Raw genomic sequence first — 27,928 nt, 5'->3', positions numbered from 1 at the left:
GACCGCCAAGCTTTCCAATCGCGAGAACTCACGGGATTTGGGCGGTTCCCAACCTCTCGACTCGGGATTACTGCGTGGCCCCGCCCCTCGCCGTGCCCGGGGCGGTCATGCTGCCTGCACGCCTAGCACAGGGCTTGCTACGCTTGTTTCGGCCCTCTGCTCCTGGAGTACCGCGCCATGGTCTCCGGGAGCCGCTGTTCGAGAAGAAATACGCGGCCGCCTTCTCCTTCCAGCACCCTTCGGGCCTGGGGCACGGATTTTCTCATGGCCCGAAGGCCACGGAGAACTATGGAGCTGACATGGAGGAGCAGTTTCTGTTTCCCGAATACGTAAGCGAGCCGGAACCTTCGCTGACCCCAGGAAAGCTGCTGGAGCAGCTACAACAGCAACAGGAGGAAGAGGAGCGACAGAGGCTACAGCGGCGGGAGGAACGTCGGCAGCAGAAGCTGCGGCTCAGCCGCCGGGTGCATCCAGTGGTGGGGCACCCGAACCCGGCAGTGCCTGCCAGCGGCGTGAACTGCTCGGGCTGCGGGGCGGAGCTGCACTGCCAGGACCCCAGCCTTCCCGGCTACCTGCCCAGCGAGAAGTTCCTCAGCGCCACGGCGCAGGCGGACGGCGGGCTGGCGCGGACCGTGTGCCAGCGCTGCTGGCTGCTCGTGCACCATCGGCGCGCCCTGCGCCTGCAGGTGAGCCGGGCGCAGTACCTGGAGCTGGTGAGCGCCGCGCTCCGGCGCCCGGGGCCCTCACTGGTGCTCTACATGGTGGACTTGCTGGACCTGCCCGACGCCTTGCTGCCCGATCTGCCCGCGCTGGTGGGCCCCAAACAACTGATCGTGCTGGGGAACAAGGTAGACCTGCTGCCCCAGGACTCTCCTGGCTACCGGCAGCGGCTGCGGGAGCGCCTCTGGAGCGACTGTGTCCGCGCCGGGCTCCTCCCGCCGGCCGGACGCAGAGAGTCCCAAGATCCCGGTGGAGACGGTCCTCGGGACAGAAAGGAGAACCCGAATCCGCCAGCCAAGCCTTGCACGGTACTCAGGGACGTGCGCCTGATAAGCGCCAAGACAGGCTTTGGGGTCGAAGAGTTGATCTCCGCGCTGCAGCGCTCCTGGCGCTACCGCGGCGACGTCTTCCTGGTGGGCGCCACCAACGCCGGCAAGTCCACTCTCTTCAATACTCTCCTGGAGTCGGACTACTGCATCGCCAAGGGCACCGAGGCCATCGACAGGGCCACCATCTCCCCCTGGCCAGGTGACCTTAGGAGACGGGCCCCTACAGCTTCTGGGAAGTTGGACTTCGGGTCGTTACTGCAGGCATCCTCTGTAACTTCCACCAGAGGGTGCCTGGAGAGCGTTGCGATTAATAATTGTCTCCCAGCTTTGAGTACAGAGTTCTGGTGACCTAGTGGGTAAGAAATGGCACTGCGAACCCAAAGGGTGGCAGTTTGAATCCGCCTACTTCTCCGGAGAAAGATGGTCTCCTCCAGTAAGATTTACTGGCTTTGAAAACCCCCTGGAAGGTCAGCTGGAAGTCTGCTCCCATTCAACAGCAATAAGCTTGAGGGAATTTTTATTTTAACTTAGCATACATCTGTTCTCCGAGTCAGTTTAGTACTTGGAGAATATGTATCGTGTGGTAAATAGAAGCATTTATGGAGCCTTTCTTGGTTCCGGTCACCATTCCAGGAACTGGAAACATACAAACGAACAAAACCCCCGAAGTTTCCCTTACAGCTTAGTTACTTCTCTGGAAGTCATGCTTCTCTTTACTCTTTGAACCTCCGCTTTTTTGTCTGAGCCTCCACCTTTCTGTCTCTCACACCTTTTTTTCCCTTTTTAAATCGGTGTGCATATGATTAAGGGAGAAGGATGGTCAGTCTCTTCCCGTGCAGTTTACTGTCTGAAAACCTGCTGGAGGGTCAGCTATGAGTTAGTTCCGACTCACATATTATTACTCATATACATTGTGTTTCATTCATATACGTAATGGGGACTTTATGTGTCTTTCACACTTTTCCTACATTGACATTATGCTTCATAAAATCGTTCCCATACATTTTGTTTTATAAAAGTAATCACCATTGGACTGTGCCCACCATTACCCTTTTCAGGTCCCCACCGGATCTTTCCCATTTTCTTTACCTGTTCCCTCCACCCACTAAATTGTGTGATCCTGTGATTTTCCCCACTACCCATCTTCACCCCACTCCTCCCACCCCACACCTTTCCATCTTAAGGTAGACTCTGTGCTATACACATTTCATATTGGAAAAATTCACTAATGCAGTGTGATGTGTCACTCTGTGTAGGATAAATGTTGGTTTTTGTGGCTGTAAGAAATTTCTGTAACCACAAACTAGTCCTTTATGGACCATTAGTGTTTAAACAAACTACAGTAGTGCTTCTGTGAGTAGAATCTTCCAGAAAGTTGTAAATTTGAATTTTTATTGTCTAATCATTCAGAAGCAGTCCTGAGAACAGATTAAGGATACACTGCCTGGTCCGAAATAAGGAAGGGAGTGTGTCAGCGATGCGTCCTATCCCCATACTTTTTCAATCTATGCAGAACAGATCATTCAGAAAGCAGGGCTTTATGAGGAGGAGGATGACATCAAGATTAGACGAAGACTCATTAACAGACTACGATACGCAGATAACACAACCTTGTTTGTTGAAACTGAAAAAGACCTGAAGCACTTGCAGCAAAAGGTCAAGGACTATAGTCTTCAATATGGACTGAAGCTTAACATCAAGAACATGATTCTCACTACTGGGCCAATTGGTAGCACCATGATAGATGGAGAAGAGATTGAGTTTGTTAGCAGTTACAGCCTGCTTGGCTCCATAATCAACACTCTTTAACACCAGCAGTCAGGAAATCAGAAGATGAATTGCCCTGGGAAAATCTGTTGTCATGACCTCTCCATAGCGCTGAAGAGCAACAATGTCAGTCTAGATACAAAGGTGTTCTTAATCCAGGCCGTGGTCTGCTCAATTATTTGTTATGCTTCAGAGAGTTGGGCAATGACTAAGGATGACAGAAGAATAGATGCCTTCAAGTTGTGGTGCTGGAGAAGAGTTTTGAACATATCCTGGACTGCTAAGAAAACAAATCTGTCTTGGACAGGCTGAAACCAAGTTTATCCTTGGAGGCTAAGATTTTGAAGCTCTGCCTCACTTACTTTGGGCGCATGGACTGATACAGGAACTGGGGCGGTGGGGGTTGGTTTGTCAGAATTAGACTAGCTCAGGACAGGGAAGGATTCAGAGCTGATGTATATAGGGTCACTATGCATCACAGGCAACTCATCCAATAACATTCTATGACGGGTTTAGAAGCAGGAGTGGCATCCACTTCCTAAATAACATGCCTCCAAAAACTCTATGAACTTTGATAAATATTGATAGTTGTAGAAGGGCTTCAGGCTTTTTGTTTATAGAGTTGCTATGAGTCATGCTTGACTCGAAGGCAGTCAACAACAGTCATTCAAAAGTATTGCCCCCATTGTTCCACTGAAACCAGCATTTAATTCTGTTTGACACTTTTCTTTCCCTGTCTTGAACATGGTTTGAATTATACAAGAAAGTGCTTTTATACCTTGTGAAAACAGAAAGTAATTAGACCTGCAGATTTAGGTTTAAATCCTGAGCCAAGTTTAGAAATAAGATTACTTTCAGATCTTTAAAATGGATATCATTTTTTAGAGGGTTGTCAAAAAAGGTTAAATGAAATAAATCAGAATATCCAACATAGTGTGATCACCTAGATAGCAAGTCTCTTTCAGTTGAGCACCATCCTGTAAAGGCAGTAGAACTGGCCTTTCCAAAGCTAGAAATCTTTACAATAGCTGGCGGGTTCAGATTTGCTGGCCTTGAGGTTAGCAGCCACATGTTTAAACCACTGAGTCACCAAATTCCCTTCAACACGGTGTAACTCAAAAAAATGTTAGTCTTCCCGCTTTCCATTTTGTGGTACAATGTGTTTGTTTTTTTCTTTTTTTAAGTACTCATTCTTTGGTTTTTCAGGTACTACATTAAACCTTCTTAAGTTTCCTATTTGCAACCCAACTCCTTATAGAATGTTTGCAAGGCAAAAGAGGCTTAAAAACGATGCAACGAAAGCTGAAGATGATCTTCCTGAGCAAGAACAAAATCAACTCAATTTCTTGAAAAAGCACAGTTATGTAGTAGGTAAGCATGCTTTGTTTTTTATTGGAAAACTGCTTTTCATTCTGTGCTTTTGTTGATTGTTGAGCAACCGGGAAGAGAGTTGTCTGGGGCAGTTTTTGCAAAGAACATAGTGGCCCTTCAGATATAAAGCTACAAGGGGGTCAGTGTGCTGGGAATATGGAGACCATAGTTACTTGGAGAAGTCCTGGTAAAGAAAAGTTGCTGCCCACTTAGCCATTATCAACTGTAGAAACATTTCCCCCAGATACACTGTCTTCCTGCAGCCAGTTGTTATGTGCCGTGAAGTGACTCATAGCGACCCTGTGTACAAAAGCCCTGAAACCTCCTCTGTCCTCTGCTAACTTTACTATCTCATATACACCTACCCTCATTACCCCAGTCTGATTCAGTCCCTCTCATTGATGGTCATCTTCTCTTTCTCTGTCCTCCACCCTTCCAAGTGAGATGTCCCTCTCCAAAGACTGGTCCTTGCTTGCAACATGCCCAAAGTATGTCAGATGAGGCCTCAGAATCCTTGACTCTTAAGAAGGAGCCAGGTGGTGGAGTTGTTGACTCCACACAACAGCATTAAGTTAATCTACCCTCCCATTCTTGGTATCTATTTTCAACCTTTTTTTTTTTCTAAAAACAGTTTTATTTTCAAAACCTCTCTCTCTCCCAGCCCTGTACACACTTGATCTTGTTGTCACACACTTGATCTTTACAACAGTGTATCTTTCAAATGAAAAGCAAAGGTAACATCATAGTCTCATTTCCATATACTTTAGCATATGGAAACAAAATACTAGAGGCTAACCTCAAAATTAGCTGTCTGATTTGTTTGAGACAAACAAAAAGTAGCTGTTTGGGGCAAACATAAAAATTAGTTCTCTAGGATGACAGGCATTAAAGAAGTGATGATAACGTCAGTACATCTTGTTTCAGGAAGAGTTGGAAGAACATTCTTGTATTCAAAAGAACAGAAGGATGACACCACCTTAGAGTTTGATGCTGATTCACTTGCCTTTGACATGGAAAAGGAGCCCGACATGGTTGTAGACAAATCCATCAGACGAGTCGAATTGACACCAGAAGATGTAAAAGATGCACATTGGTTTTATGATACCCCTGGAATTACAAAAGAAAACTGTGTATGTATTTGGTGTCTTTTAGAAATAGTAGGTTAGTTAACACGAGTATTAAACGGCAGGAGACAGAAACGCGGTTATACTTGCACCTTAGACTCAGTTACAGTTCATGCACAGACAGTTCAGGCATGACTCAAGTTCCGTCTTCTCGTTCAGCAGGCATCACTGCTGACAACTTACCAGGATAATTACGGGTGTTATAATTGGGAGATACTTAAAGATTTAAGGCTGAAAGAAGCCTTAAAATACCACTTCATTCCAGTCATCTCATCAGTGCTTGAATTTACCTTTATAAAATATCCCTTAAAGAGTCATTTATCCAGAACTGAAGGAGTGACCCTTCAGCTGGGGAGCTCTGGTGCTGTATTCCATGTGGAGTTGTGCTCCTGGCCAGTGGCCACGCCGCATGCATCCACCAGCCAGTGTGCTGAAGAAGGATGGGCACTTCCCTCCTTGTGATTTGCAGCCTCAGAAAACCCATTGGGGGGTCAGCTATCAGTTGGTTCTGATGCAACAATGAGTGGAGTTCTTCCGCTAAAGCACTATCACATCTCTGACCTGCTCTGTCATTGAGGTGAACTAAACAGTCCTTGTAACCTGAACGCATTTTCCTCTGAGCTGTGGGGAAACCAGTCTAATGACTATTTCCCATGCAAAACTTTGAAGTATTTCAAGTGCAGTCCTATCTCTTCCTAACTCTGTCCTATCCTCCTCTTTGATTTTGTTAGTCTGGCTGAAACACTAAATATACACTGACTAAATGCACATTTCTCATCATTTCCTACAGCTCTTCAGAGAGAAGGGTTCCAAGCCATTTATGATCCCAAGTCTCTTTTCCAAATGATTTCTAATTTCTAAATTTCTTCCACAAGAACCTCCAGATGAGTATAATTTAGAATAGGATTTAACTCCACTTTCCTGCCCTTAAGCTGCCCCCCCATCTTACTGTGGTTTAAGTGAAAGTTTAAGAAAGTAAATTAATTTTCCATTGAACAATTTATATATATTTGTTTTATAATGTTAGTTGCAGTTCTCTCAATATGATAACTTTTCTCACTTCCTCCTGAGATTCTTCCTATCCATCCAATCTTAATTTTGTTTTGGAGCAGATGTTGCCCTTTTGGAGTTCTGATGGCAAAGTCCATAGGGAGTTGCCTTGCCAATATATATGTAGTTGTTGTTGTTGTTATGTACCATACAGTTGGAACCAACCCATAGCTGACCCACCAGCAGGTTTTCAGAGGTAGGTAGTTGCACAGGAGGAGATTGCCCATCTTTCTCCCGAGGAGCAGCTGGTAGAGTCCAACTGAGTGCCTTCAGGATTGCAACAGGATTGCTTCTTGCTGCCAGGCTACCAGTGCTCCCTGCCTTTATATGTAGTTGCCTTAATTGGCAGAAAGGAAGAAACTTTGTAACACTGTTAAAAGAACTGTGTTAGGGAAATGCAATTCAGATTGACAGAAGCATACAGTTCTATCCACACAGCTTCTTCATTGTTCACAGGACCTTTGACTTTCAGCTTTATGGCTTCGGCGTCTTTCCTCAGTCCTCCAGCAAGCTTGGGTGAAGGCGTATGGCTGTGATTCTGTGGGGCACAGTCCTAAGCCCACCCTGTTGCATGTTGGTCTCTGCTAAGGCTGCTGCTTCTCTTGTGTAGATGCCAGTCTGACTGATGCAGGAGTCGCTGGCCCCAAAGCACATGCCCTGCACTCCCGGTTTCCACCTCCTTGCTGGTAGTGAGATGCCCACCCTTCTTGCTAAATCTGTACAATTTAACTTAACCAGGTGGGGAAAACGGACCAATTTCATAATTACTTTACACTCACCCTATTTGTCCCACTTATATGATCAAGAGTCAATGGCTAGGAAAACCATTTGGAACAACAAACCCTTGACAAAACAATTGTTTCACCAATTCCTTGTTAAACTTTTAACAGAATATTCTGTTGTATGTATGTGCTGTGATTTATTTATCCACCCACCCATTGATGGGCACTCAGGTTGTTTCCATCATTTTTCCATTGGAAATAATGCTGCGGTGCATGTGGAGGTCCTTACATCTGTTCATGTCGTGGCTATTCTATCTCTAGGATATATACCAATTAGTGGGATTGCTGCATTTCTGAGTTTTAAAGTAAGTGCCCTTTTCCAGTCCCCCTGCATTAGGAGAGTTCCAGTCTCTGCACACCCTCCTCACCAGCCTTTACTACATTCTATCCTTTGACATCTAGTTGGCAGAATTTTGGGCAACTTATTAAATTTAGCCAGTATCCTTTTCTTCTCATTTACTCACAGTCTTGTCATTCGTATGCTGACTTCATCCAGTTCTTGATTTATTCAGTTGTGCATTGAGGATGTAGCCTTGCAGCATTAATTAAACATTAACCAGCATCCTTTGAATCTGGTTACTGGCAGTTTCTGACTCATCTAGTTATCTCTCTGGAAATCTTAAACCATGATTTCTTGTGCACTTTTCCTTCCTTTGCAGCATGAGGATTACTTCCAATTTCAGTCTCAGAATTTTACTCTAGCTAGTGCCCTGAGTCACATAATCACATAGATCTTTCACTTCTCTTTGCCTTCCTAGAAGAATTGTTAAGTAGTCTAGGTGATGCAAATAGTTAAGCACTCAACCTCTAGCCTCTGCTAACCAAATAGTAGTTCAGACCAACCCTGTTGAGTAGTTCTGGTCTGCATACAAGGCATCAGCTGAATAGCAGCTAACAACAGTAATAAGAATGATTTGTACCCAGTCTTTGATTCCCTAACAATCTGTAACACAGTGTAACTGGCCTACTTTCCAGTAATGATCTCTCACTTTACTCATTCTTCCTATTCAGACCTGATTAGGTCTGGGACAACTTTTATGTTAGTAGCTCATATGGAATAGATCAGAGAAGCAAGAATCTGTAGAATATTTTTGCCAGCAGCATGAGGCCCTCAAATTTTTAGCTATAAAATGTCTCCCAAAAAATGGTTCCTGTGCCATCTGAGACTGTAAACCAAGGCTTCTCAAACTAACTGCTATGAAATGGAAGCATTAGGTCCTCATCTGAAAAGGATTACCAGGATCTTTTCTCATGTTTTACTTTGGCCTAGTGGCAAGAAGCGGTGGTGCAATCCCAAAAGCCTGTGGTTTGAGGCTGCCAGCTGCTCTGAGAGAAGAATGGGCATTCTCCTCCCATGCAGTTAACTGCCTCTGAGACCCCACTGGAGTCATTTCCAACTCTACAGTACACAGCAACAACTTTCATTTTAACCAGATTGAGTTAGGCACTTCCTAGTTTTCCTTTTCTGATTTTCTCTAGTCCATCTAAAAACTTGTCATCCTTGAAAGCCAAAGAGTGCTGAATTTTCAATTATTTGATGGTGTGGAGATGGGGAAAGTGTGGAAATTTAAAGGAAATTAAAAATCATTCCCTAGAAAGACTTGTCAGGCTTTTTACCTGCTCCTTGAGTTTTTGTTGGTGGTTTTTTGTTTGTTTTGGGGTGTTTTTTTAATTTATTTTTACTACTGGAACACAAGATACCTTAATTTCTTATCTTAAGCTGAAAATCATTACTCCTTAGAAGCTTTGAGGGAGAGAACATATTTTCTAATTTGCAGTTAAATCAGCAATGTTTTGGAGTTTATGCTGATGTTGACATTCTAGAATGGGTTTGCTGGTAACAATGGTCGGTCTCCCACACTTAAAAATTTATTTGCCTTTATTCATATTTAAGTTGTAAAAATACTGAGTAGGACTATCAGTAAGTTGGGCTTAATTTAGACAGAAAACATTGTATATAAAATTTATAGCAAATTTTAGCATTTTGTTTAACTGCATATTCTGAAATAATCACTTTTTATCGTGTAATATATCTACATTAAAAGTAATTCTCTAAAACTCTTTTTCTGCTTCACAGATTTTAAGTCTTCTAACTGAAAAAGAAGTAGAGGTTGTTTTGCCAAAACATGCCATTGTTCCAAGAACTTTTATTCTCAAACAAGGAATGGTTCTCTTTTTGGGTGCTATAGGCCGGATAGATTTTGTCCAGGTAAGGAAAGTCTGTACCGTGTAAAAAAAAAAGACTAGGGTCTGAGATTCTCTAAGAATTCCTGGGAAAAAACAAGGGGAAAGGGCTAAGGAAGCAGTTGATCAAAACCAGCCAAATGTGGAGTACTATGTGGAGGTTTGAGACACAATTCTTTTTGCATATTCAAAAGAAATCCCCATAAGAAAACAGAAGGAGAAAGAAATGCTCCCCCTGTCCCAAATAAAGGGACAAGGCCTTAAAAACCTCTTCAATGGGATCTTAAATGTCCCCATAAAGCTTCATATTCAGGATACAATAACACTGTCCCTCTCCTGTGGTATAATTTCATATGGAAATCATATGCCATACCTTCAGATAGCAGGGTGGATATGTGTTAAGTAAGTTCCAGACTTTCATGAATCATCATGTATATGCTTTTCTGAAGGGATCTCTGCTGGCTCAGTGATAAGAAAACTAACAATGCAACAGTTCGTAGTTCAAATCCACCAGCAGCTCCTCCATTGAAAAATGGGCAGTCCCCTCCTGTTTGTTTTCCTGCTTTTGAAAACTCACTGGAGGATCAATAATGGTCATTTCTGACTTAACGATACAGCACTACATGCTTTCATATATAGATGGGTTTTATTTGGCATTCATGTGCATCTCATCATTCAGAAAAAGTAGGTGATCTGTTGAATTATTCCACGTTTTAATATTATGTTGTTTGCCGTCGAGTCAGTACCAATTCATGGCTGACCTTCCAGCAGGTTTTCAGAGGCTGTAAATCAGAGGAAGGGAAATGAAACATGGATGCATACAACAATAGTGAATGCAGCCTGCACACCATCACAGCTAACATGCCATTGCAGGGGCACACTTCTTGTATTTTAAATTCATGTTGTTGTTGTTGGATGCTGCCAACTTTGCTATGACTCAGTGACCCTGCGAACAACAAATAGGAATTTCACCCTTACCTGAACCCTCATCACAGTCACCATTATGCTCAGGCCCTTTGGGGCTTAAATTCATAGCTTACTAAAAATTAGTGTCGTACTTAAAACCTTTATATAGTTCACTAAAGTCCACAGAATATCAATTTTTACATAGAAGTAATTAGAAGAGACAGTATTTCCTCTTTGTTTTTAGTAGTAGAAATATTACTTGGATTTAAAAAAAAAGTCTAAAAGCTGTGGAAACAATCTTAGTTTTCCATGGATTTCACAAGTGCAATTTCTATTTTGTGCCTTTTATTCAGGTATTAATATCACTTTTTTACAGCTGCTATTTCAAGAGTAGAATATATAATGGGGCTTGATTATTTTTTTTTTTAATTGACTATCACGTTCTGGTTTTGAAAGATATTGTTATGTAAAATGTTTGTTGTTGTTATGTGCCGTTGAGTTGCTTACAACTCATAGTGACCCTATGTACAACAGCCCTAAACTCTGCTCTGTCCTGTGCCAATCGCACTGTCTCTGATACATGCATCCCAATTACCCCAGTCACTGAATCAGTCCACCTCATAGAGGGCCTTCCCCTCCTGCACTGTCCCTCCACCCTCCCAAGCATGATGTCCCTCTCCAAGGACCCGTCTCTCCTTACAACATGTCCAAAGTATGTTAAACGGAGGCTCAGAATCCTTGCCTCCAAGGAGCCGCCCGGTTTGACCCTTTCCAGGATGTAAAGTGTAAAATGTATGTTTGTTATTTCTTCCATTCTGCAGGGAAATCACTCGGCTTGGTTTACAGTTGTGGCTTCCAACTTCCTTCCTGTGCACATTACCTCCTTGGACAGGGCAGATGCTCTGTACCAGAAGCATGCAGGTCATACCTTATTACATGTAAGTGACGTATTTGACAGTCACAGATCAGTATAGGTAGCATAATGGAGTAGTCTCATAACCCTACAAGGGAACTTTTGTTAGACAGAGTGTACTATCTTACCAGCTCCTCCTGCCCCTAATAAGGAAATCGAATTGCACTGATAGCTGCAGAGCTGTGAGCTCAATAGAGTAACCATTAGTCACATAATACCGTTTCAGTTTAAATAAGTTGATTAAAATTTAGTTCCTTAGTCACATTAACTACATTTTAAGTGTCCAATAGTCATATCACTGCAGAAAATTCCATTGGACAATGTTGCTTGTATGGCATAAAGAGATGCTGCAGATTTTGTTACAACTGTTAAGATTTAGGTTACAGCTCACATCTAGTGAATAGGGGCCAGAGATGCTTTTAAATATCTTACAGTTCACAATATAACCCCCTAACAGCAAAGAATTCTTGCTAAATATGGCAGTAGTACAGCAGTAGAGACATCTTTTCAAAATATAAAGCAGGTAATTTTAAAAAAAAATTTATCTCTCTCTGACTTTTTCATTGGTAGTTCCACGTTACTCACAGAAGTCTAAACTATAGTTCCCTGAACTTACCATCCCTTTTCCAGCTTTTGTGTCTATACATCTTGTAACTCTCTGCTCAGAATACCTTTCTACAAAGTAACTATGGCCCATTTCTCAAAATGCTTCCCAGATAATAGTTTTCCACTTAACTTGCCCTTGATGAAAACACCCCTTTTGCTGAAACTATCGTACTTTATAGATGCCTCTCTTACCTCATTTCTCACCTCATATTTGTTTACATGTCATTTCCTTCATCTGAACTTAAGAGCAGGGACCACATTGTAGCATTTGTGTGCCCTCAGGCCCTCCACAGGACCTGGCTTGGAGTATGAACTTCAAGAATGAACAGACACACTTACTATTATCTGGTTCCTTTCAATTCACGGACATTTCTGGAAATAGAGAAGCTGAATCTTCTCCATTATACATGTACCTATGGCTTTTTATAAGGTTGAAATTAATCTTCACGTCCAGGACTCTAGCAAATGCGGTATTAATTGCCCAACATTCCTACTCTATGTTGGAGGGCTATATAAACAGTATGAAAAAACACCATTCTCCTGTACAGAGAGGTTACTACCATACGCCTGCCCAAAATGTGTCCTTTGGCACCAAGATTTGTATTTTCGTCACAAGCACAGAGCTCCCATGCTTTGCATTTGACCCTGAAAGTGATTTGACAGTTTTTCAACAACAGAAAGTCAAAAAGGATTTTATTCTTGATCCATTTATCAAAATGTCTTGGCAATGATTTATCCAATATTAGAGTTAACTGGAGATTTCATTTCAACTTCCACACATCTTCATTTATTCCAATGGAAGGTTCCATTGGGTGGGAAAGAGCGAATGGCAGAATTCCCTCCTCTTGTTGCTGAAGACATTACATTAGAAGAAGGACTTGAGGAATTGGAAGCTGTAGCTGACATCAAGTTTTCCTCTGCAGGTAAGTTTACACCCGGCACATTCTCAAAATGTCTATGGGAATTATGGTTTTGGCGGGGGGGGGGGCTCCCCAGACGGAGCAGAGCCTCCTTTTGTGATTTGAGAACATTTCCTAACCCCATTTTGTGTTCTTTTGCCTGCCTGTGTAGGTTGGGTCTCAGTAACACCTCAGTTTAAAGACAGACTGCATCTCCGAGGCTACACACCTCAGGGAACAGCTCTGACAGTCCGACCCCCTCTCTTACCACATATTGTGAACATCAAAGGAAAGCGCATCAAGAAAAGTGTGGCCTATAAAACCAAGAAGCCTCCTTCCCTTGTATACAATCTGCAGAAGAAAAACAGATAAATGTTTGAGACTGACCTTGTTCATACAACGACTACAGACATTGATTAAAATAAAAATTATAATAAAGCCCTTCTTCCCAACATTTTTAGAGATCTTAGTGGCTGGCCTTTTAAAATTACTTGAACTTCTTCTGTTTGTAAAGCATTGAGGTTTTAAATGCATAGTATTTTCTGTAGGATGTCTTTGTAATAGGCCAGTGATCCAAATATATCTACAAAAGATACCTGCTACATCCACATGTCTTCCACTATTTTTTTTTTCCTGAAATCAGTTGCATTCCCCCCTCCACACATTTGAATTCTATTGTTCACAGGGCATTTTAGCAATTGGCATATATAGGGAAATGAGTAACCTGGCAGATTAATTTCTCCAAAATATATTGGACTGAATGAAATGAATATATTTGGCTCTCCTTATATAATTGTCCAAGGATCTAATTAATAGAACATAACACTCATGAACTCATAGAACATCACATGAGTTTAACGTGGTTTCCAAACAGGAAAGGAAACATCTTTGGCTTCTATAGTTTAGGAAAGGGGGGGGGGAGGGGAGATGAGGTTAACACATAGCACTTAATGTCATGTAGCTCAGTGGTCAGTCACTTGACCACACCCACACAAGAAAATGGGAGCCGTTTCAGACCTTTATTAAGCAAGATACTGGAAAAGGTGCACTGTCTTAATTCTCTTTTCTCCTATAACCAAAATGCCACAAGTAAATGGCCTTCTTAACACATTTGTTCTCACCGTCTAGGAGGCTAGAAGCCTAAACTCATGGTGCCACCTCTAGGAGCATGATTTCGCTGTTGACTGGCAGAGGTCCTTGTCTCCTCTGAATGTGGGTCAGTCCATGACATCTATCTTGTTGTGTACTGTAGTCTGAACTAACCCACAGCTGACCATCTGGCGGGTTTTCAGAGGCAGTTATTACCACAGGAGGAGACTGCCCATCCTTCTCCCACAGAGCAGCTGGTGGCCACAAACCATGTCTTGCGTTCCCCAGCAGTCCTGTGGATCTGTCTTGCTTCAACAATGTTTGAATAGAACAGACTCTGTGACCCCTCACCTCCAGCCTCCAACCACCCTCCAACTTCATCTCTAGGTGTAACCCCGGAAACATCTTCTTAGCCATCTCTTATTTTCAGGACCAGCTAACACCGGTTTTCTGTTAGCCCCAAATTCTCAACCATGAGCTCTCCGATCCATCAGAATTACTCTGCCAAAGCAGAGGCCGGCATCAACCATCTGGTAACTTGCACCTGTGGGCCGCTTACACCTACTTCTCTCTGGATTTTTATTTAGACCACAAAGATGTGGCCTTGGGAGGCATGGGACGCTTCTTCAGAGAGTTGGTGAAGGAGAAGCATGAGGGTGCTAAGTGTCTCTTGAAGCTACGAAAGGTAGTGCAGAGACCGTATCCTCTTCCAAGATAGGCAGAAGCCATCCCAGGATGAGTGGGGTAAAACCCTGGACCCCATGGAAACAAGACTAGCCTTGGAGAAGAACCTGAACCAGGCACTTCTAGATCTGCATGCTGTGGGTTCTGCCCACACTGACCCCCATCTCTGTAACTTTCTGGAGAACACACTTCCTGGATGAGGAAGTGAAACTACTGAAGAAGTTGGGTGACCATCTGACCAACATTAGAAGACTGGTGGCTGCTGGGCTGGGCAAGTATCTTATCCACCCAGAAGCCCCTAGCCCAAGCCTTGGACAAAATGGAACAATAAAGCTTTTTCAGCTGCTAAAAAATCCCCCAAACAACTGCATGCCTTTGGGATTGCAGCACAGCTTCTTGCCACAATGCCACCAGAGCTTCCCACCTTAAACAATTCAGAAATGCCTTATTAGATAGGAAACTCAAGCCATGTGTGTGTGTATGGTTTTTTTTTTTGGGGGGGGGGTTGCCAATAACTGAAAAACATTTTAACCACTGTTTACATTTTCATGTTGGACTTGGTGTAATGTTTACTGTGGTTAAATGCATTAGTCTGAGGTCTACCTGTTGATATCCCTAGGTGAGTAGGTAGTACTTCAGCTGCTTACAGTGCATAATTGCCATGTCAAGTCCTACAGTGTTGAAATATACACTAGGGGGATAGGCTGGGTGGGAATGCAGTCAGATTCATGAATTTCCTGTAGACTGACCTTTATGATAAATGTCTTAATAGAGAGGCTCTGCCAGTGTGTGGCTTGTCATGTGGAAGCCCCTATATCACAGTTTCCTGCCTTCTGCTATTCCTCTCAATAACTCATTAGAATAAAGGGAAACATTTCTTGAGATGCAAAATACAACTTTGTAGTTTGTCAGAATGAATTTTGTTGGTATCTTGGGGAAAATGGACTTTTTTCCAATAAAACTTTGCTTGCCATCTCTGGTCCCTAGACACTCCCAATAGCAACTGCCTGTCCCCCTTCCACTGTTGTTAAGTGCCGTCTAGTCACAGGCAACTCATAGCGACCCTATGAAGGAGAGTCCTCAATGCTTGGGTGTCTCTCTTTCTCTCTCCAGGTTCATAGGGTTTCCAGAGGCAAGCGATTACAGAAGTGGATGTCACTCCTCCTTCCAAGCTTGTTTTAATCGGGGAGCTCCACCCCACTCTCTGTCCGCATTGGGTAACCAGCAGTTAACGCATTTGACACATCAGTGTCACAGTGTTCAGCCTCACGGCAGCTTGCACACCAGGGCTATACGACCTAGAGGAATGTCTGAACAAAAACAATGCAAGACAGGCCCGAGGGCCGCCGATTAAAAGTCACCCACCTTCGGCTTGGTAGCATCGCTTTCTGTCCACTGGGCCAGCTGATCTCTCTCTCCCCTTCCAATACTCATTGCAGAAAATAGTTAATGGCTTTTTAGAGGATTCTGAAGCTTTGTCTGACCTACTTTGAACATATTGCAAGGCGGGACCAGTGCTTGGAGAGTGCAAGAGAGGAAGACCCTCGATGAGTTAGATTGATTCAGTGACTAGGGTAATGGGGGTAAATGAGTCAGAGACAGTAAGATTGGCACAGGAGCAGGGTTTAGGGCTTTTATGTGTAGGGTCGCTATGAGTCGCAGGCAACTTATAGCACATAACATCTTAAGGTAGTTAAAATGAATAAAACAATGAAAACATTTAATAATTGGCATATGGAATGCACATAGCTTGAATGTTGGAAAACTGGGAATTGTTAAAAATGAAATGGAAAGCATGAACACCAACATAAAAGGCATTAGTGAGCTGAGAAGGACCAGGTTTGGCCAATTTGGATCAAATAATCATATGGTATATTACCCTGTGAAACAAACAAACAAAGAAAACCTAAACAACAAAAAAAGAATGGTTTTGTGTTCATAATTAAAAAGTCCATTTCAAGTTCTACCCTTCAATACAATGTTGTGAGTGATAGGATAATATCCATATACACCCATGAAAGACCATTAACATGACTTTCAAACGTATGTCCTTACATCTAGAGCCAGAGAGAGAACTTGAGAATTTTTACCAAATCTTGCAGTCTGAAATTGAGCATACAGGCAATGATGTGTTATTGATAATTGGTGACTAGAATGCAAAAGTTGCAAACAGTAAAGAATGAATAGTCGTTTGAAAATACAAGCATGGAGATAGAAATGTGGCTGGAAATAGGATAATCAAATTTTGTATTTTCAATGATTTATTCATTGCAAGTATCTTTTTTAAAAGACATAAGTGTCTGCTTTGCACATGGATCTCACCTGATGAGCTGTATAGGAATCAGATTTCATAGGAATCTATATTTGTAGAAAAAATATTATTGGAGATGTGCAATACAATGTCATAACTCATATTTAAATTGTCAAAGAAAGAGAAATGACTCCTGGGGAAAAAAAAAGCTGACACAATCATTACCTTGACAACTAAGAAATAAAAGTATTTTAGAAAGAAAAATATTCTCTCTTCACATGCACTCCAAATTTTGGGGCCTCTTGACTAGCAAAGATTTCCTTTTTAAATATTCACAGTTCATATTAGGGAGCTCTAGTGGCCTAGTGTATTGTGCTGCAATCCCAAAGGCATGTGGTTCAAATCCACCAGCTGCTCCACCAAAGAAGGATGGGCAGTCGTGGCACACAACAAGAACAACAAAACAGATCTCTTACCTCTAAAATTTGACTTAAACTTCCCTTGAGCTGTCCTGAGGTATAGTGTTTCAAATGGTTCAAGTTACTCTTCTTAGCTCCCTTAATTATATTTATGTCTTTGGGCCTTGATTTTTCTCATCTGTGAAATTAGAGAAGTACACTAATTTACACGGAATGGTTCTGGGTTCTGATTTTTATGATCCTGACTTAAAAACTGGCAAGAAAGCAAGCCAGGGGAGGATTACAGTGACTCAGAAAAGATGCCCTTGCTACAACTTGGGGTTAACTTACTCCATGTTCTTCCAAGCAAATGCAGCCAGACTGTGTTTCACAATGATGGATTTTCCTTTAAGAGAGTTGTTGCTGTTTTTCATTTTTCAACTTTCACTGGTGTATTGATACCTCTTAATCTATTAATATGAGTATGAAGACCTCCCTTGAGTCAGTATTCGTTCACACCACAGTGAGCTGCGGGAGTTAGTGGGCCCTTTAATGGCAGAATGTCAGGCCATCTCCTGACTTCCACAGAACAAACAGGTGGTTTTGAAAGCAGCTAAGCAAGTTTATACTAGACTGATTGCTCATCGGTCTGTGCAGCCTTCTGTTATGTGTGTTACCTCTTTTATGTTTGAGACACTCAGAGGAAGTGAAACGTGCCATCAAAGGCTCTGTGGCTCCTCGTAACATCAGGCTCAAAGTTGCATTTTTAAAAAGTGACATTTAGAAGTAACCTCTGCTTTTCAACTGCTTGTAAAACTAGTTTAACAGTATCTTCATCAAATTCACTGACACACAAACTCAGGTTTGAGCTTAAGCACCGTAAATGCTGAGCCTTGCCAGGGCTTTTCTGTGTAGTTCCCCGTGTCTGAATTTGTGTATGTTAGTTGTGACACTTCCTGTGATAACTGAGAAGACCATGTGTGCTTGAGTTTCTTGGTGATTGAGATGCTTCCTGCAACCTGGAGACCTAGCCTGGTTTCTGCAGATAACTAACCTGGAGCCCTCTGTGGCAGCCAGCTCCCACTTCGCTGAGCAGGCACCCAGGGCACTAGCAGAGGCGAGCCGGAGACAGCCTCCAAGCATTTACCCTGGCCTCCCTCCCACTTGGCTCTGCCTCACGGAGCAATAGAATCATTCCCATTCTTTCTCGGACTGTTCCATTTTCTCTTGGCTGCTTTCCTCCTCCCTGTGGGATTGTTTTCTCCCAACTGTCGAAGAGTAATGCTTCAACATGAAAAACAAGGCCTCGGATTCATGGGAATACAACAGATAGCACCTCCACCTGCCCCTCACGTCTCCCCGTGCTGTAATTCCCTAGCATGCTTGAGGAGTGCTTCAAGGTTAATATTTAACGTCATGTAGGGATGCTGCCTCACCTCCTGCCTGCATGTTCAAAGGCATCGTTAGTCTCATTAGAGAATAGTATCGGAGTTTCCTGTCCTTCCTGAATATGCGTTAAGTAGATCTTCCCCTCAACACACCCACTGCTGTGACTCTTAGGTTCCTGTTTTTTTCAAAAGTGATCTTTAACTTTCCAAGCAGATCTTAGAATTTCCGGATAGAGAGCTGTGGTGACATAACCTGTAGGAAGTTGTCCTGCCAACCTAAAGACAGCAGCACCGCCCTGGCAGCTCACGTCCACCGACTCCAGGGGAGAAAGGCGGGCAATCTCCTGCGCAATTGGCAACCTCCCCAAAACTCACTCTCCAGAGTACCAAAGAGTAATGATGTCCGTTTGAAGACTGAGGTACACCAAATCCACGCTGCGGTCTTTTTAATCCCTTGCTATGCATCTGAAAGTTGAACCACGTCTCAGGATGATAGAAGACTCAAAACCTTTGAGTTGTGTTGTCAGAAAAGAGTAATGAATTGTCTCACAGACTGCTAAGAGAACAAATAGGTCCTAAAGAAAGAGAAACTAGCCTGCTTCTTAGAGGCAAGGATGGTGACATTTTCTCTCACATACTTTGGGTATGTCGTTAGAAGAAGTCAGCCCTTGGAGAAAAAGAATGTGCTTAGAAAAGCGGAGGATCCGCTGAGGAGAGGAACATCCTCAACGAGGTGCAGTGACTATCAGTGGGCTCAAGGAGAGCACAGGCTAGGGCAAGGCTCAGATCTGGTATTCATGGGGTGGCTATGAGTTGTGGTTAACTCGATGGCATCTAACAAGAAAAACTTGCTGGAGGGTCAGTTATGAGTCAGTTTCACTGTAAAGGCAATAAGTGAGTTTTTGAGACTCTCTGGATAATCAAAGCTGAGTGGTGGTGGGGAGTGCCACCAAGTCAACTGTAATTCAAAATAGATCTGAACCTTGCCCTATCCTGAGCCATCTTCATGATCAAGGATCTTCAGGGCCAAGCTGGTAGAAGCATTCATTTGGTTTTAATACTGTCACTGGAAGATTCAGTAAAAGGTGGATGCTAAAAAAAAAAAAGTGGATGCTTAATCATAGACATTGTATGTTAGGCCAGTTGTTTTTGTTGCTATTATGTGCTATCAAGTCACCTGTGACTCACAGTGACTATGTAAAACAGAACCCTGCCCTATCTTAAGCCAATCTCCTTGTCTCTGACACACCTACCTCCTTTACCCCAGTTATTAATTCAATCCATCTCATCCTGGTCTTCCTTTCCTGTGCTGTCCCTCCATCCTTCCAAGCACGATGTCCCTCTTCAGGGACTGATCTCTCTTGGGAACATTTCCAAAGTATGTGAGACAGAGTTTCAAAATCCTTGCCTCCAAGGAGCAACTTGGTTTCACCTTCTCAAGGTCAGACTTCTTTGTTCTCTTGGCAGTCCATGGTATGTTCAATACTCTTCTCTAGCAACTCAAAGGCATTAACTCTTCTATTACCTTTAGTCATTGTCCAGCTCTCTGACACATAGCAAGTAATTGAGAAGACCATGGCTTGGATCAAGTGCACTGTAGTCTCCAGACTGACATTATTGCTCTTCAGTATTCTGGAGAGGTCCCTGACAGCATATTGTTACAGTGCAATTTGTCTTTTGATTTCCAGACTTCTGGTGCCAAGAGTGTTGATCATGGAATGAGACAAGCTGAAATTGTTAACAATCTCTCTCTCTTCTGTCTAACATAATGCTGCCAATTGGCCCAGTGGTGAGAATCACTGTTTTCTTGATGTTGAACTTCAACCCATATTGAGAACTGCAGTCTTTGACCTTCTTCAGCAAATGCCTCAGGTTCTCCTCAGTTACAGCAAGGTCTGCCATCAGAAAACAAAGGTTGTTGATGAGTCTTCCTCCAAAACTGATGCCACATTCCTCTTCATAGAGTCTAGACTCTTGAATAATCTGTTCCACATACAGATTGAAAGGGTATGAAGATAGCATTCATCCCTGATGTACAGCTTTCCTGATTTTGAACCATGCAGCGTTTCCTTGCTCTGTTCTGATGACTATCTCGTGGTCCAAGCATAGGTTTCACATGAGCACAATCAAGTGTTCTGGCATACCCATTTTACTCAGGTTTGCCACAATGTGTTGTGATCCACACAATCCAAAGTCTTTGAATAGTCAATGAAACACAGACATCCCTCTGGTATTCTCTGCTTCAGCTAAGATTGGCTATAATGTCCCTAGTGTCACAGCCTCTTCTAAACCCAGCCTGCACATCTGGCAGTTCTCTGTTGATATGCTGTTGTTCCAATAATTTTTGGATAACCTTCAGCAGGATTTTGCTTACATGTGATATCATTTGATAATTTCCACACTCTGTTGGGTCACCCTTTTTTTGTAATGGGAATCAATATGGATCTCTTCCAGTGAGTTAGTCAGGTAGTTGTCCTCCAGATTTCTTGCACAACCTAATGAATGCTTCCAGGGCAGCTTGACGTGTTGAAATATGTCAAGTGGTATACCATCAATTGCTGGGACATGTTTTTATCCAAGTCCAGAGCAGCTTGAACTTCCTCTTTCATCACCACCAACTCTTTTTTTTTAATTTATTATTAATTTCAATGAAAATTTACAGAGACTTTGGATTTCCATTCATTCGTTGTTGCACTTTTCTCCCCTCCCAACCCTCCACCCTAGGACACTACCCTCTTGGAAAAGCAAAAGAAAAATTCTTTCATTGTTTTACAATCCCTTCCCCCAGGTCCACTCCACTATGCAGCCTTCACTCTGGACTCCTGTCATGACAAAAATATCTAATAACATATCCATTTAAAGCAGTTCTCTCCCTCATCTGTTTCAATGTGGTATACATTATTGACCCATATTTCTTAGTCTCCCCCCAACCCCGATGTCAGTCCTGTTTTACACCAGTGGCACCTTGTAGTATTTGACTGAGATACTTCCCTCAGAATAATGTCCTCCAGGGTTATCCATTTTGAATAATATTGCATGAGTTCCTTGATTTTCAATGCAGCGTAGTATTCCATTATGTGAATATACCATAGCTTCTCTATCCATTCATTTATTGATGGGCACTTAGGTTGTTTCCAACTCCTTGCTATTGTGAACAAAGCTGAGATAAACATGGATGTGCATATATCTGCTTGGATGTCATTTATGGTCTCTTTAGGGTATATTCCCAGTAGTGGAATTCCTGGGTCAAATTGTATCTCTATTTGCAACTTTTTTGAGAAAGCGCCACACCACCTTCCACAGTGGTTGCACCATTTTACACTCCCACCAGCAGTGAATAAGGGTTCCAATTTCTCCACAACCTCGCCAGCATTTGTTGCTTGCTGTTCTGTTAAATTTTGCTAATCTGACTGGGGTGAGATGATATCTTATAGTTGTTTTGACCACTGCCTCTTGATCATTTTGTTTCATGAAATCCTCCTGCATCAACCAAGTCAGCTGCAACTGACAGCAACCTTAAGTACAACAGAATGAGTCTCTGTTGAATCCTGTACCACTCTCAACATCTCTTCTCTACTTCCATCCATTGCTGCAGTCACTGTCATGTCACTGAGTGTATTCTGCCTTTTCACTGACCTTCTACTTCACCCAACATGATGTGCTTCTCCAGGGACTGGCCCTTCCTGATAATGTGTCCAAAGTATATGAGACAAAGTCTTACCATCCTTGCTTCTAGCAGTTGTGAAAAACCTGAGAAAAATAAGGTCAACACATACACACAGAGACATGTTTCTGGTGATTTTACCAGCAAAAAACTGCCAAGATTTCTTCCTAACCTTGCAAAAGTTCCCCAGATGAGGAGAGGGGCACCACAAATAAAAAAAGGTCCCCAGGAAAATAAGTGTATTTAATGCATGAATGAATGAATGAATGAATTAGGAGAGTGAGGAGAGGGTGGTGTGTGTGTGTGTGTGTGTGTACATGCAGCTAGCTGATTTTTCCTTTCCTTGGAAAATAGCAAAAAAGAAGACAAGTTTTGCTTAGCACCATTTATACTTCTAGAGTTTCTTTCCTTTCGGCATAAAGATAACCCCTCATATGCAAAAAGTTGTGTTTCAGACAACTTCAAAGAAACTCTGGTGATGTTTGTAGTTTAGGTGCTGGCCTGCTAACTGGAAGGCTAAAAGTTCAAAGCCACTAGCTGACTTCTTCACTAAAATCATAATTTTTCAAAGAATTTTAAAAACTCACTAGCTGCTCCATTGGTGAAAAATGAAGTAGTCTCCTCCCGTTTTTGGCTTCAATATTTTAACAATTTAATTATTCATATACAAGGGGTCTAGTGGTAAGAATTTGTGCTGCAATCCCAAAAACAAGCTGTTTGAATCCACCAGCCTCTCTGCAGTAGAAACATGGACAGTCTCCTCCCAAATGATTAAACTGCCTCTGAAAACCCGCTGGAGGATCAGCTATGTGTTGGTTACAACTCAATGATATTCAACAACAACAATATACAAGATTAGTTACATTTCAAAACAACTATGAGACATCATCTCACACCAGTCAGAATAGCAAAATTTGACAGAGGAGCAAACATCAAATGCTGTCAAGGTTGTGGAGAAACTGGAACCCTTGGTTGGTGGGAGTGTAAAATGGTGCAACCACTATGGAAGGCAGTATGGGGCTTTCTCAAAAAGTTGCAAATAGAAATACCATTTGACCCAGGAATTCCACTACTGGGAATATACCCTAAAGAAACCATAACCGTCCCAAGCAGATATATGCATACCCATATTCACTGCCACGTTGTTCACAATAGCAAAGAGTTGGTAACAACCTAAGTGCCCATCAAAAAAAGAATGGATAGAGAAGCTGTGATATATCACACAATGGAATACTACGCTGCATTGAAAATCAAGAAACTCATGCAGTATTATTCAAAATGGGTGACCCTGGAGGACATTATGCTGAGTGAACTATTTCAGTCATAAAAGGACAAATACTGCATAGTGCCACTGTTGTAAAACGGGATTGACATCGGGGTTGGGGAAAGACTGAGAAAGATAGGATAAAATATATATACTGCATTGAAACAGATGAGGGAGAGAACTGTTTAAAAGGGATATGTTGTTGTTAAGTGCCGTCAAGTTGTAGGCTACTCATAGCAACCCTATGAATGAAAGTCCTGGACATCCGTATAACGTTCATCCCTTCTCCAGGTTCATAAGGTTTCCAGAGGCAAGCTATTATGGAAGTGGATTCTACTCCTGCTTCCAAGCTTGTTTTGTCGGGGAGCTCCACCAAACACTGTCCACCATGGGTAACCATTCTCGTATTTGACTCATCAGTGTCACAGTATTCGGCTTCACAGCAACCACAAGTTACCTCTATACAGCAAGTGGACATACCAGGGTTACACAACCTAGAAGAATGTTTCACCAAAAACAATTAAAGCAGGCCTGAGGACTGCGGAGTAGAGTCACCCACCTTTGGCTTGGGAGCATGACTTTCTGTCCGCTAAGCCAACTGCTCTCTCTCTCTCTGATTAAGTGTTATTGTTATGACAGGAGACCAGAATGAAGGTTGCATAGTGGAGTGGTCTTGGGGGCAAGGATTGTATAACAATGAAAGAATTTTTCATTTACTTTTCAAAGAGAAGAGTGAACTAGGGAGGAGAGGTGGACAGGGAGAAAAGTACAACAACGAATGAATGGAAATCCAAAGTCTCTGTAAACTTTCATTAAAAGTAACAATCATTTAAAAAAGATTAGTTATATCTGGAATCCAAATCTTTGTCCTTTTTAAAAAATTCTTTTTCTGATTCTATGCTGTGCTGCAATCCCAAAGGCACATGGTTCTAAGCCACCAGCTTCTCCAAGGGACGAAGGATGGGCAGTCTCCCTTTTCTGATTATCTGCTTCTGACAATCCACTGGAGAGTCATCTATGGGTCAGTTTGAACTCTACAGTACACAACATGCTTCCCTTAGGGAGCTCTGGTGACAAGGTGTGCTGCCAACCCAAAGGCAAGCAGTTTGACTCTACCAGCTGCTCCGTGAGAGAAAGATGGATAGTCTCCTCTAAAAACTTGGTGGAGGGTCAGCTATGGGTTGGTCTTGGCTCAACAGTACATAACAGTAACAACAAATCCTCTCCTTAAGATTGACAGCCTCAGAAATTCAATGAAGGGTTAACAGGAATCACAATTGATTCATTGAGTGGTCTTGCCCAAAGCAATGCAATTTAGAGCCTCAGAAATCCACTGGAGCCTCCCTATAAGCTGAAACTCCTTGGATGGCAATGAGGTGGAGCTTACAATATACTGTATACTCATCACAAGTCTAAAAGCAAGAATGTTTAAATCTTAGAAAGGAAACTTACTATGTCAGAGAAGAAAAAGGAAACACTGAAGACCCTCAAACATGAACTTCTCTGAACATTATGTATTATTAATAACTATAGAACACCTCTCCAGAGTACAAGAAGCAATGATGTCAGTCTAGAGACTAAGGTGAGCCTAATGCAGGCCACGGTCTTTGCAATTACTTGCTATGCATCAGAGAGCTGGACAATTTCTAAGGTTGACAGAACTGATGCCTTCAAGTTGTGGTGCTGGAGAAAAGTCTTCAACATACCATGAACTGCCAACAAAACAAACAGGTCTGTCTTGGAGATGATGGAACCAAGTTTCTTCTTGGAGGCTAGGATTTTGAAGCTCTGTCACACATACTTTGGGCACGTGGTCAGGAGACACTTGTCCTTAGGAAAGGTCATCATGCTCAGAAGGGTGGATAGACAGCTCAGGAGAGGAAGACCCCGGATGAGATGCATTGATACAGTAACTGGGGCAGTGGGGGTTGGTGTGTTGGAATTAGTGAGACTGGCTCAGGACAGGGCAGGTTTCAGAGCTACTGTACATAGGATCGCTTTGGGTCACAGGCAACTCAACGGTACATAACGACAACATATAGGACAAGAATGACAACAGTAATTCTAATGATTTGATAGGAACTTTAAGGGCCAGAGAGCTTATATTAATTAGGAAGGAAAGATTCCAAAAAATAAGGTTAGGATGGCTGCACAATTCAAAGAATGCAATCAATGTTACTCAATTGTTCATGTGGAAATTGTTGATGTAAGTTTTGCTGTCCATATTCTCAACAACAAAATAAATTGTAAAAAACAAACTCTATAACTTGTTTTTTTTTCCTTGCTGGCTTCGTTTGAATCGTATCATAGACATTTATGCCCTGAACATGTTTCTCAGAGTGAGTCTATAAATATCTGGTACACTGCACTCTTTGTCTTCAGCTATGCTGACCAAATCTAAATGAGTATGAATGCGTTTCTAGGCAATTTACTACCTCAGATAGCTTAAAATTGACAGTACTTTAGGGTTGGCTGAGATGCTTTCAAATCAGTAAGTGAGTTTGCCAAGTACCACGGACAGATCACAGCATGCATGGAGCTTCTGACCTACAATGCTGATTACAGAAATATGAGATTCACATGAAACATCCAAGGAATTAATTGTAGTTATGTGCTGTGACACACAGCGACTCTATATAGAAAAGCCCTAAACCCTGCTCTATCCTGTGCCAACCTCATTGTCTCCGACACACCTTCTCCCACTGCCCCAATCACTGAATCAATCTATCTCATCAAGGCTCTTCTTCTCCTGAACCGTCCCTCCACCCTCCCAAACATGACGTCCGTTTCTAATGACTGGTACTCCTTGCAACATGCCCAAAGTATGTCAGACAAAGCTTCAGAATCCTTGCCTCCAATGAACAGCCCAGGACAAACCTGGTTGTTCTCCTAGCAGTCCATGGTATAGTCAACACTCTCTCCAGCACCACAGCTCAAAGGCATCAATTCTCTTTCTTTCATCCTTATTCACTGTCCAACTCTCCGATGCATAGCACATAATTGTGAAGACTATAGCATGGATCAGGTGCACCTTAGTCTCCAGCCTGACATCATTGCTCTTCAGTATTCTTGAGAGGTCCCTCACAGCTGACTTTCCCAACGCAATTCATCTCTTGATTTCCTGGCTGCTGGTACCAAGAGTGTTGACCGTGGAGCCAAGCAAACTAAAACTGTTAACTATCTCAATCTCTTCACCATCCATACTGGTGCTGCCAATTGGCCCAGTGGTTAGAATCTTTGTTTTCTTGATGTTGAGCTACAATCCACATTGAAGGCTGCAGTCCTTGACCATCTGCAGCAAGTGCTTCATGTCCTCCTCAGTTTCAGCAAGCAGGATTGTGTCATCTGCATAACACAGGTTGTTGATGAATCTTCCACCAATCCTGATGCCACCTTCCTCCTTATATAGCCCACGATCCAGCATGATCTCTTCTGCATACAAATTGAAAAGGTATGGAAACAGAATACAACCCTTGTGGACGCCCTTTCCAATTTTGAACCATAAAGTATTTTCTTGCTCTGTTCTGACAACTGCCTCTTTGCCCAAGTAGAGGTTTCGCATAAGCACAAACAAATGTTCTGGGATTCCCATTCTGCTCAGAGTCAGCCACAGCTTGTTGTGATCCACACAGTCAAAAACCTTTGCATAGTCAATGAAGCACAAATAGACATTCCTCTAGTACTGCTTTCTGCCAAGATCCATCTAACATTAGCTGTAATATCCCTAGTACCACAACCTCTTCTAAACCCAGCCTGCACATCTGGCAGTTCTCTGTTGATGTGTTGCTCCAGTAGTTTTTGGGTAATTTTCAGCAAAATATTGCTTGCATGTGGTATTAATGATATTGTTTGATAATTTCCACACCCTATTGGGTCACCTTTGTTTGGAATGGAAACAAATATTGATCTCTTCCAGTCAGAATTACACCACAAAACTACCATGAAAAGAGATGTATTTTTAAAATTCTGGACTTAAAACTGATAATTAGAACAAGTGAGGGTCAATCTTTACTCACAAACCAAATTAAGTTCAAAAGTCAGTTAATTTTGGTTCTAAACTCATCTAATTGGACCTGCCTCTCTATTTGGGTTATTTTTGCTGTTACATCTTAACTCCCTTAAAAAGAAGTCTCTTCCTGGAGAAGTGGAAGAATATCCCCTGCTCATGGAGAGGAAGGCTCAATGTTGTGAAAATGGCAATACTACTAAAGGAAATATACACATTCAATGCAATCCCAATACAAATACCAATTCAAAAAAAAAATACCAATTCCATTCTTCAACGAGATGGAAAAGGCAATCTCCAGCTTCATTTGGAATGGAAAGAAGCCATGAATAAGCAAATCACTCCTTAAAAATAGAAAAAAAGGTAGGAGGCATCTCACTCCCTGATTTAAAATCCTACTACACTGCACTGGTAGTCAAGACAGCATGGTACTGGTACAATGACAGACACAGAGATCAATGGAATAGAATTGAGAACCCGGAAATCAGCCCATCTATTTATGGTCAACTGATTTTTGACAAGGAGATGAAATC

The 27,928-nt window shown here is 42.4% G+C and overlaps 1 protein-coding gene across 1 annotated transcript; it reads left to right on the top strand.

The window, feature by feature from the left end:
- Positions 1-107: 107 nt before the first annotated feature.
- Positions 108-13,023, top strand: NOA1 (nitric oxide associated 1). The gene is made up of 7 exons (XM_006891973.1): positions 108-1,248; positions 4,023-4,187; positions 5,112-5,317; positions 9,221-9,352; positions 11,055-11,171; positions 12,555-12,675; positions 12,824-13,023. The coding sequence occupies exons 1-7, from the start codon at positions 108-110 to the stop codon at positions 13,021-13,023; spliced, it is 2,082 nt and encodes a 693-aa protein (XP_006892035.1).
- The last annotated feature ends 14,905 nt before the right edge of the window (positions 13,024-27,928 follow it).

Source organism: Elephantulus edwardii, unplaced genomic scaffold, assembly GCF_000299155.1.
Source record: "Elephantulus edwardii isolate Elephantulus edwardi_28Jun2011 unplaced genomic scaffold, EleEdw1.0 scaffold00107, whole genome shotgun sequence".
NCBI classification, from domain to species: Eukaryota; Metazoa; Chordata; class Mammalia; order Macroscelidea; family Macroscelididae; genus Elephantulus; species Elephantulus edwardii.
The sequence above is the reverse complement of the archived record's forward strand: the minus strand, read 5'-3'. Positions and strand labels throughout refer to the sequence as shown.

Excerpts from the sequence above, each read along its gene's own strand:
- NOA1 (XM_006891973.1), top strand. The coding sequence starts at position 108 with ATGCTGCCTGCACGCCTAGCACAGGGCTTGCTACGCTTGTTTCGGCCC. Across the intron at positions 1,249-4,022 it reads CACCATCTCCCCCTGGCCAG|GTACTACATTAAACCTTCTT; the intron begins GTGACCTTAGGA and ends TTGGTTTTTCAG. Across the intron at positions 4,188-5,111 it reads AAAGCACAGTTATGTAGTAG|GAAGAGTTGGAAGAACATTC; the intron begins GTAAGCATGCTT and ends ATCTTGTTTCAG.